The sequence below is a fragment of the Ammospiza caudacuta genome, chromosome 28, assembly GCF_027887145.1.
Source record: "Ammospiza caudacuta isolate bAmmCau1 chromosome 28, bAmmCau1.pri, whole genome shotgun sequence".
Classification (NCBI taxonomy): Eukaryota; Metazoa; Chordata; class Aves; order Passeriformes; family Passerellidae; genus Ammospiza; species Ammospiza caudacuta.
This window is the reverse complement of record NC_080620.1, coordinates 3420428-3431792: the sequence shown is the minus strand read 5'-3', so window position 1 is coordinate 3431792 and position 11365 is coordinate 3420428. Positions and strand designations below refer to the sequence as shown.

Genomic DNA, 11365 nt, shown 5'->3' with positions numbered 1-11365 from the left:
GCTGCTGTCCCCTGCACAGTGACACTGGGGGCTTGCTGGTTTCCCCAGCACTGTGACATCAGGGATTTGCTTGTGGCCCCAGCACAGTGACACCAGGAATTTCCTGCTGTCCTCAGCACAGTGACATCAGGGATTCACTGGTGTCCCCATCCCAGTGACATAGGGGACTCACTGCTGTCCCCAGCATAGTGACATTGGGGATTTACTGTTGTCTCCATCCCAGTGACACTGGGGGCTCACTGGTGTCCCCAGCACGGTGACATCAGGAATTTTCTGCTCTCCCCAGCCCAGTGACATTGGGGATTCACTGCTCTCCCCAGCACAATGACACCAGGGACTCACCAGTGTCCCCAGCCCAGTGACACTGGGGATTTACTACAGAGGGATCCACCAAAGCCATCTGAACTCCTGGTGAGGGCAGGGAGGAGCCCCAGGAGCTGCAGTCCCAGTGTGACTGTTTTGTCCCAGTGTCACAGCTCCTTTTTGTTCCAAAGGAATCCCAGCAGGATCCACAGGGACCTGAGTGACATCCAGAATGTCACAGAACAACTAAACAGGAAAACAACACCAAAGAGTTCATTTGCTGAAGGGCGGGACTCACACAGAAGGAGTGTGGGGTTGGTTTGGGTTTTTTGGGAAACTCACCCATATTCCCATCAATTTATAGGAGATTAATATAAAATAACAAAAAAAGCTGGGTACCCCTTGGATATCTGCACCACCTGTCACTTCAGGGTTAACAAATTCCTTTCACTGCCCTGAACATCACCACAAAGAGATTTCAGAATTATTTTTAACAGCTCACAGCATGACCCAGAAATTTAAGCCTTGAAAAAACAAAATTTTCCCTTTATTTATATTGCACCTGTTTCACAAAGAGCCACGTGGCAGAAACTCCTTCTGCTGCAAAATGCTGCATCAGAAAAAAATGGGTTTGAACAGATTAGAAAGGAAAACAGAGCTTTGGAAATCATCATGAGCTGACCCCAAAATACCAACACTATTTTTACAAATCACTGTGCACTTACAAAGTCTAAGTCTTGCCTCAATTTTGTTTAGCATTCAGTTATTTAAAAACCACAAGAATTTTACTAGATGATAAAGATCCTCTTACCAAAATTGAACCTGCAGGAGGAATATTTTTAAAGAGCACCAAATACTCTTTGGAACTACCAACAGAACACCCACATGGAGTGGGGAGGGGTTGTCTTATTTCCACAACTACCCAGGGCTTCTTGGGGAAGAAGTTTTTCAATATTGTTGTGTATTTCTGTGTAAAAAATGCATAGTAAAAATCAAAATATCTCAAGAAGTCCAGTTCTAACCCTGGTTTCAGCATTTGTGAGTGATCACATCCACCCAGCTCCTCAGCAGTGCCCATTATGACACTCCCAGAGCTTCCTGCAAGGAGTGAACCCAAACCAACCCTTGGCTTTGATTTAATAACAGGGTCATTGTACACATTGTGCAGACTTTGCCCTCTTTATTCCAGCTTTTCTGTCCTTCCCCCAGCCCTGTGTACAGAGCCAAACACACCCCTTATTTACAAACCAAACATCCCACTTGGCCAAACAAAAAACCTTGCAGAGCTCCAAGATTCAAATGTTTGTTACAGCAACGCCAGGAAGTTCCTTTCCCTCAATGTGGGCAATATTGCTTAAGGACTGGGATTTGGGATCCAGCAAATCCACCTTGTGGAACCTGACAGGTTTAATGTCCCCCTGCACCACACCCAGCCCTCCCTGCTGCCCACAGACCTGGAGCAGATTCATTCCTGAGCCCTAAAAAGATCCTTTATCCTCCTGGGAAATCCTCATTTTGGGCCAGACTGGAATTTGGGACAGTTCTGAACAGGAAACCTTCAGCTGCTGCCAAGATTACAGAAAAAACTGAGCTTAAATCTTCTCTGGGAAGTGTGCAGGGCATGCTCACTGTGAAAACATTTGCCAGAAGAGGTTTGGTTATGTTCTTTAAAAGGAAACCAATCTGAATATATTTAATAAAACCTCTGGTCTGGTTTGTATTTACTCCCTGTGGCAGCTGAGGTTGTAGGAACCTGGCACAGCAGAGGATGGAGAGGTGAACTCAGAGCATCCCTGCACATCCCCACTGCCACTTTTTTTCTGGTATTTTACCCTCTGTGATTAAAGAAGAATCATCTTTTTCTAACAGGGAAACTGAGGCACAAAGACACAATTCAGGGTTTGCAGGATTCACCAGGTCCCAGCCTTTGAGAGCAGCTGGAAAATTTCAGCCCTTTCTGAAATCTCAGCCTCAAATGAGTCTCTGCAGAGTCAGCACCAAATCCAGAGTTCACCAAATCCAAATCCAGAGTCAGCACCAAATCCTTTTTACTTTCAGGTAAAAGCATTGAAATGTTGGCAAATGAGCCCTAGAAATCCACATTTGGCATTTTCCCCACATTCAAAAGAAGTAATTATACACTTATTAATACTGGAACAGGCAAAAGAAATTTCACCTGAAGGAAAGATTTCCTCATGACTTTGTTCAGAATTATTTAGATTTTCTACCAAAATCCCAAATTCTCAGCTGGCATTAACACTGAACTCCAGTCAAGGCAAGAAGTTCTGCTCACACCCAGCAGCAGCAGCATTTTTAACCCATTTTTAAGTTTCAGAAGGACCATTTCCTCTTTTGGACTCTGGTGGAATAATAAAAACCTCACTCCTCTCACATGCTGTTCATGTAACTACCACCCCAGCAGCCAAAAGAATAAGATCAGCTTGATTTTGCACTTAAAAATAAATTCTTTATTGTCCAGAAAGGAGCCAAATCATCATCTCACATCATGGAAATGGTCATTTGAAAGCAATAAATAAGAGGAGTGTTCTGGGACACACCCTGGATTTTGTCCCTGGTGTCTGGTACCTCTCTGGTTAAAAGCATAAAAGTTATGCTATCAAAGTCTCACTGTACAACAGTCTGGGAAGGAAAGAAGGCCCCTAAAATCTTTTACTAAAGCAAGGACAGAAAATTCTGATTCAGTGAAACCCAAGTTCCAAGTTGGGTCTCACTTCATTCCAAGGAATTTCATTCAAAGGAAGGAAAGCCAAGGTTCATCCCTTCCACGCACAAATCTGTACCTGACACACACAATCACCTTGTCTAGAATTTATTCTGAGGCAGTTTTCAGCCATAAATTATCTATTTACTGCTGATTCAAACAGTTTTTCAGTTTTTCTTTCATTTCCTATTTGAGCCAGGGGAGTTGCAGGAACAGCACAGGATACAAAATTTAATTTCTTTCAGCAGGAAGTGGAAGTCAGCCTAAATCCACACAGCTACTCCAACAGCAGTGATTAAGAAATTAAAAAAAACCCAAATTAGGGGCTAAAAAGATTTAAGAAACAATTAATAATGATGATTGTTCAAATCAATGCATTGAAAAGATATAACTCATATATGAGAGCATAAAAGTGAGAACAAAACACCTTTCACCTTTCAATTTCTAAAGCAACAAAACAGGTTTGAAAGAACAGGTGTGAAGCAAGTAAAAAAATAAAATCATATTATTCCAAACACTTTTTATTGAAGGAGTTTCCTGCATGGCCAGGGGATAGCAATGTCTGGACTACGTGATTCAGAAAACAATGATGATTTTAGGTTGGGCTTGGCTGTTCTCTGCCATGAGCAGTGATTTGGAGAACTGTGTTTCTCCTGAAGCAGTTCTGGGAGAAATCAATCCTTCCACTGCCTGCTCCTGCAGAAACACCTCTGCTTTCTCATCCAGGGCTGGAGGCAGAGGCACAGGAGTTGTGAATATCCACAAGGAGTTGCACAGATGCTGGAGATGAACTGGACCTTACCTGCCTGCAGCTGATCCTCCCCAGGCAAATCCTGATCAGCACAAACACCCCTTGCTCTCACTTCTTCCTGAAAGCTTCATTAAAAGGATCATTGAACCGTTATTAGAGAACAAGTTAAAGGTGACATTACCAGCATGGAAAGGAGATACTGGCCAGAATTCAGCTGCCAAGAGAACAAGGAGCTGGCAGAGTCTGAAAGGAGCAGTGGCAGATGTTCCACTGTGCAGTGTCACTCCAGGATCTGCTCTGTGGGGCTGGTTCCAGTGTCAGCTCTGGTTTAAAGCTGTTCCAGGTCTGGCTGTCCCAGGTTTAAAGCTGTTCCAGGTCTGGCTGTCCCAGGTTTAAAGCTCAGCCCAGCAGCTCCTGCACCACTCCCCTGCCCTGCCCTGCAAGCTGCACGCCTCAATGGCTCCGTGACATTCATGAATGTACTGGAAGTGTTCTGATAATGCTGGGGACACTTTGATATCACAGTCTGTACCTTTGTGCCAGGAGATCCTAAATATCAAACCTATTCAGGTTGTAGGCTGTGGGGTAGCTCTGCCTGCTGAACTGGAAGTGCTCTGTGAGGACGTTGCTGCGCAGGAAGTCCCCGTGCTGGCCAAAGGCTGCGAGTCCATTCTGGGACTTCTCAGCAGCATTTCGGTGCCTTTCCAAGTTCACCAGGTCTCCAGTGGTCACTGGGAGAAGCTGCTGCTTCTTTGCCTCTTGGTTTGCATCGTATTTTGTCTGGGAAAGGAAAGAAAGTTTGTCACAGAACCATTCAGGCTGGGCAAATATCACTGGCTTGGGGTTGGTGCACAAATCACAAATGGGATGGGGATGCTGGGGCCACTTCCCAAACTGTTTTATTTTCCAGCATCAGCCTCATTACAGGGTTATGGCAATGGGAAGATGCCAGCAGCTCACATCCCAGGCAGCAGACAAAGAACCTAATGTTACTTGTCACTTGGAAGTCACTTAATGTCACTTAGAAGTTTTTTGACCAATCACACAAAGCAAGAATTTTACTGACAGCATTTATATCTGTATAGTATATATTCTATAGAATAGAATAGTATATATTGACAGTATTTATATGTATAGTATATATTCTTATAGTATATATTCTATACTGACAGTAGTTCTATTCAGTCACTATAATAACACCTACCTTTGGTTAAAACAATTCTTGCTTATTTCAAATACAATACCTGCTTGTAAGCCTTCAAACACAATGCACAGAGCTCCATTATTAAGCTTAAAACTTCTAAATATCTCACTAATATACTAATATTACTTAGTAATAATCAGTATTAATTTATTAATATTTACTTTAATAATCAACATTAATATTACTTTAATAATTAATTATTATCTTAAAAATTAATTAATATTACTTTATTAATCTGTAATACTACTCTAATAATATTACTTATAACTAGAACTTCATAATATCTCCCTAGATATACTTTTCTGTAGTTTAGGGAGTTATTCTATCCAAGCATTAATACACAAACCATTGCTCTAGTTGTCCTTACTTTCTACTTCTCATAGAACTTTTCTGCTGACAAATCTTATGGCTAATGTTTAGCTCTAACTGCAGTTCTGCTGTCTCTAAAACCTCCCTTTTGCAGCTTTCCCAAAACCCTTTAATTTTAAAGATTCCCACAGGAAAATCTGAGATCATCAAGTCCAAGCTCTGCCCTATCCCTGTGGCACTGAGTGCCACATCCAGGCCTTCCTTGGACACCTCCAGGGATGGACACTCCAAACCTCCCTGGGCAGCTCCTTCCAAACCCTCACAACCCTTCAGTGAAGACAGATTTCCTTAGATATCACCTAAGATACCACCCAGACATATTCCCATACCCAGAAAAAAGCAGCCAGTCCTACTGTCACATCACTTTTTTTGTTACAGCCTTAAAATATCAGTGGCTTCCAATGAAAGCCTCACTCCTCTCGCATGCCAAACTTTTGCTCAAGAGATTCTGAGTTACTTCCCTTTTCAAAAAGGGCTTAAGATCAAAATTTAATTGTGAGAGGCCCAGCAGCTGCTGTGACCCAAATCCTCCACCTGGGCCACGCTCATCCCCCCTGTACAATGGAACTTTGTGCCTTTTGTGTTGCCTATTTTTGCTCAACTTGTCCAAACAATAACTCAAAGCTGCAGGACTGCTCCAGCTGCGTTTCCTGGTGAAGAAACCTCACCTTGTTGTAGAGGAAGACCCCCAGGATTGCTGTCATCATGCCCAGGACGTTGGTGCTGGTGACGGGGTTGCGCAGCATGATCAGGGACACGGTGATCACCATGATCCTCTTGGTGGCATTGGCCACTGAGTAACTCAGGGGGCTGATCAGGTTCAGGATGCTGAAGGCAATCACATTCTGGGCAAAATTACAGAATCCACTGATTATAAGCAGCATCAAGGTCCAGGACCAATGGGACATGGAGCTCTGTGGAAAAGCAAACAGCAGGAGGAAAAAAAATTATCTCGGGTTTCAGGTAACAACACAAACACAGCCTGAGGCACTTTTAGCTGCCATCGGAGCAGGAATGTCTGCACTGAGCTCTGAAGAGGCCCCCAGGCTCTTTGCTTTATGCAACTCCCAGCTCAGAGAAACCAGAGGAGGACATTGGGAGTGTTTGTTCCTGCCTCCAGCTCCCAAATCCTGATATTTATGCTGTGCATGAACTGCCTCTGCTAACCCTGACAGGAACAATAATAATAATAATAATAATATTGTTCTCACAATAAACACTTTGTTAACTCCTGTGAAACAATTTGCAAGTGTTTCACAATACTTCCTTCCCCACTGAAACACTTCAGAGCACTTTTCTGGTTGGGTGCTGAAGTTTGGTTTATTTTTTAAATTTTCTTTCGTAACAGCAAACAGTTCTCCAAATTCTGCACTTACCAAGTCATTCTCTACCAAGAAAGAAGAAAGATCCACCAGGACCCAGGTTGGGATCATGAAGAACACAGCATGGCAGCCAAGGATGTTCAGCAACCGAAGGTGGTGAATTCTGGAATCCCTTAACACCTGCCAAGAGCCATTATGGAACAGCAGTCAGGAAACAAACTGCTCCAGGGGACAGGTAATTAGGAAAATAAATAAATATCCTTATAATATTAATTTTCTATTAGGGTAGCAAAAGAAAAATTGATGTGTTTTTGAAAAATAATGGTTTTTTGAGTGGTGGCTCTTAGTACCAACAAGATATTAATATTAATAGATATAATTTATATAATATATCATAACATAATATAACAATATAATACAATATAATATAATATAATATAATATAATATAATATAATATGTATTATATAATTATAATATATATTAATTTATATAATATATATTGATAGCTCTACAAAACAAACCATTTTGTAACTAAATAGAAGCAAACCACACATTTTAATTTTGTTACTGTGGTTTCAAGGAGTGCCCAGTGTTGACAGTGACTTGCTCAGCACAGAGGAATTATTTGATATAACAAGATACATTAATTTGAGCACTATTGAATTGCCCACCAGAAAAAAAAAAAAATCCACATTGAAGAGTAAAGAAAGGGCTCAGGATAAACTCAGAGTAACAGCTTCAACAGGTAGGAAGAGCTGCAGGGAACACACAAAATAACAACCAACCCTCTGGGCTTGTCTGATTGCAAAGCCAAGGAAAAAAATCCATTTATGTAACTGAAATGACAGCCTGTCCTGCTGAAGGGTGACACCAGAGCTGGGAACAGAGCTGTACCTTCTTTGAGAAGATGTTCTGAAGAGAAAAGCACAGCGTAGCAGCAAGGGCACTGATGAGTCCCCACATGTCAAAGGACAGCTCTGTGACCGTGGCCAGCAGGACACCAGTGATGATGGGGATCAGGGACAGGTACACCTGCAGCAGGGACAGAGGGGTAAATTCCATCTGCTAAGAATTTTCCACCAGTTTATACATCCTGCTGATTTAGGGATCAACCATTTTACTACTGCAGCTCAAGGAAATTTGACTGCAGCAGACACTGACAACTCCAGTGCATCAAACAGCATCACCCTGGTCATTGTTCACTCACAACAAAAGGAAAAGGGATTTTAAAAATCTAATTCTAGTCACAAAATCTATCCAAAGCCAGCACAGCCTCCCCCAAGCAGCACCAAGAGAAGAAACCTCAGCAAACCTGTCCGCACCTTCGTCGTCTGCTTCTCCTTCATGATGATCCGTGACAGCAGAACCACCCAGATGGGCATGGTGGCTTTCACTGGGGACAGCAAGAAAACATCACTGGGGACTGGGACAGCTCCAGCAACCACCTCAAGCACAGGGATGGAGCCCAGCCCAGGATGGGTGCTCCATCCCTGTCACTGTCCTGGCACTTGTACCAGCGGGACCTTGGTGCTCTGGGCACCCACAGGGCACACACTGGGGCACTGCCCCTGGATCTGCTGCCAGCACCCACTGGGGACAGGGGCACAGCTCTGGGGACATACAGCACACACAGTGAGCACTGGGTGCCAACAGCACACACTGGGCACTGGGACACTGCAATGGGCGCTTGTACGAGCACAGGGTGGGCACTGGGACACCACACTGGGCACCGGGACACTGCACTGGATATTCACAACACAGAGAGTACTGGGACACTGCAATGGATAGCTGTAGGAGCACAGAGAAGGTACTGGGACACCGCACTGGGCACCTGTACGAGCACACACCGGGTATTGGGACACTGCACTGGGCACCCACAGTGGGTACCGGGACACTGCACCAGGTGCCCATACGAGCACACACCGGGTTTCAGGTCACACCCCTGGGCATGAATCCACTCTGACCCCCAGAGCACCCCCCGAGCACCTCCCTACGAGCACAGCCAGCACTGGGACATCCCGAGGCAGCTCCTTCCGAGCACAGCCGGCACCGGGACACCCGCATCCCTCACCTGTGTGCGCGTAGGACACGGGCACCCTCCAGAGCGAGACGTGCGCGGACACGGAGGCGAAGTACTTGCCGAAGGCGAGCGGGAGGATGTAGCGGGGGTAGGCGCGGGGCGGCAGCTGCGCGGGCCCGGCGGGCGGGACGCGCCAGGCGCGGAGCAGCGGCGGCAGGAGCCCGCACAGCCCCAGGATGTGGAACAGCGACACGGTGACGGGCCGCGGGAAGCCGCCCAGCAGCAGCTTGTTCACCACGTTCCCGCCGGCGCTCAGCCCGTACCAGGCGAGGCACAGCGCCGACACCCGCGCCCCCTCCCGCAGCGCCGGCCCGCGCCCGCCCCGCGCCGCGCCCGCCCCGGGCCCGCCACCGGCCCCGGCGCCGCCCGGAGCCGCCAGCGGCGCCGCCATCGCTCCGCAGCCGCCGCCGAACGTCAGCAGCGCGGCCCCGGCGCGTCGCTTCCTGGGGCGGGGCGGCCGCGGGGCCGCGGCGGGATCCGGGCGTCACTTCCTCCGTTCCTCCGGCGCTTGGCTTCCTCCGCCCCGCCCGGCCCGGGCTCGGCCCGGCCCCGCGGGATCCCCGTGCCCTCCGTGCCGGCCCCTCACAGCCGCGGGCCGGGATCCCCAGGGGTTGCCGTGAGCCGGGCCCGGCCCCGCGGGTTCCCCGCGCTCTCGGTACCGGCCCCTCACAGCCCCGGGAGCCCCAGGGGTTGCCGTGAGCCGGGTCTGGCCCTGCACAGGGTGATGGAGCTCCAGGGTTGCCGTGAGCCGGGCCCACGGTACCGGCGGGGGCGATGGAGCGGGATCCCCGCGCCCTCGGTACCGGCTCCGGGGCGATGGAGTCCCAGGGTTACCGTGAGCCGGGCACGGCCCCACACAGCCCTGGGAGCCCCAGGGGTTGCCGTGACCCGGCCCCGCACAACTCCGGGAGCCCCAGGAGCTGCCGTGAGCCGGGCCCGGCCCCTCACGGTCCCCGCACCCTCGGTGCCGGCTCCGGCGCGATGGAGCTCCAGGGACTGCCGTGACCCGGGCCCGGCCCCTCGTGGTCCCGGGAGCCCCAGGGGTTGCCGTGACCCGGGACAGCGCTCAGGGAGCGGAGCCGCCTCCAGGGAGGCCGTGCCGGGCAGGGACGGAGCGAAGGTCGCGGGCTCGCAGGCACCGACACCAGCGCTCCCGACCTTTAAAACTGAGGCGAGGAAGGCCGGGGTAAAGGATGGGTGAGTACCTGGCAGGCAGGAGGGGGTGTTGGAGAGCCCGGTTCGTCCATGCACCCTGTCAAGAGACTTCTGCAGAATTAATTTGGCCATAAAAACACGGATTTTAGGTGATAGCAACTCCCCAGCCATTTCGTGTCATCCCGTCACAAGGAAGAAATGGCAGTGTTTTAACTTCAGGTTTTAGGATTAGAAGGAGAAATTTTGCAAGAGAGGTAGGAGAAGGCAGTAGCAGAGAAACTGAGTCATGCACAAATGAGAGTACACAGCAGGTACGCACATGGTAAACTTCATTTGAACTTGTTTACAAAATTGACAAAAAAATATCACCTTGTAAACTTATTCACATTTGTTGGAGCTCACAGAACTGGTTATACTGGCATGCTGAAATAAAGATTGTCAAGCCTCATCTCACCCTGGAGGACACACAAGTGAGTTGACCCCTTACAGCAGCAACAAACTCAGCAAGGAACAAGATTTAAAGCTTGCATTGGGAGGGAATTTCTCCAGCAGTTTTTGTACCACCAGGGAAAGGGCTGGGTCTGATTCCTGATGCTTCTTCCCCAAACAGAGGAGCACCAGCACAGGCAGTTTGGGTGGAATCTGAAAGCTGTGATGAGCTTTGGGTATCACCTCACCCAGTGCAGTCAAGGGCCATCAATTGCATCAGAAATGGAAGCAGTGGAGAAAAAGATGGAATTTATCAAGTAATACTTTGTCATTTCCTGAATTCAAAGGCCTCCAAGGAGCACGGACCCTGTTCCTAAATGGGACCATTCAGGGAAGGAGGGAGGAAGGGCAGGGGGAGATAAGATGCACAGTACTTTTTTACATAAACAAAACTTAAGCATTTCCAAAATGACCAGCAGCTTAGCCCTCTGCCATCCAATCTGAGCTGCAGGACAGGAGCTCTAAACCACACTGCTCAACCTCAGCAACTGCAGAAGGACAAAATGGAAGTAAACTGAAAATATACTTGGATGCATTTTTTGGTAACCACTTCTGGTTTCACTCTCAGAGCTCAGATTTCAGAAATGGAAGCACACAGACATTGTTAGTTCTGAGATACCCACACATTTCAGTAACAGTCAGATCATAAATGATGAACAAGAATGACTTCAAAATAAAACCAGACTTCATCAGTTGTATTCCAGGGAATGAACCAACACCATGCAGGCCTGGCCAGGAGCACCTTCCTTTGAAAAATCAGGGAAGAGCTTCACTCTACCCTCAAAGGCAGGACAGCTCCTGCCAGGGCTCACCTCCAGCACAGATGAGTTAACAGAGTTAACATCACTAAACCCAGGAATATTTTTGGTATAGTGTCCCCTCCCCAACCCCCTGAACAGAAGCCCAACAGTGGGGACTGCATCAAACAACACAGTCCCAAATATTAAAGCAATTACAGTTAATAGAAA

The 11365-nt window shown here is 47.6% G+C and overlaps 1 protein-coding gene across 1 annotated transcript; it reads right to left on the bottom strand.

Moving 5' to 3' along the window:
- Nucleotides 1-2748: 2748 nt before the first annotated feature.
- On the bottom strand, nt 2749-9144 carry SLC35E1 (solute carrier family 35 member E1). Its single transcript, XM_058820998.1, has 6 exons — nt 8745-9144; nt 7996-8066; nt 7568-7705; nt 6726-6851; nt 6018-6263; nt 2749-4556 (listed from the first exon to the last, which is right to left on the bottom strand). Exons 1-6 carry the CDS (start codon nt 9142-9144, stop codon nt 4326-4328), a joined length of 1212 nt encoding a protein of 403 aa, XP_058676981.1. The 3' UTR covers nt 2749-4325.
- Between the last annotated feature and the right edge of the window lie 2221 nt (nt 9145-11365).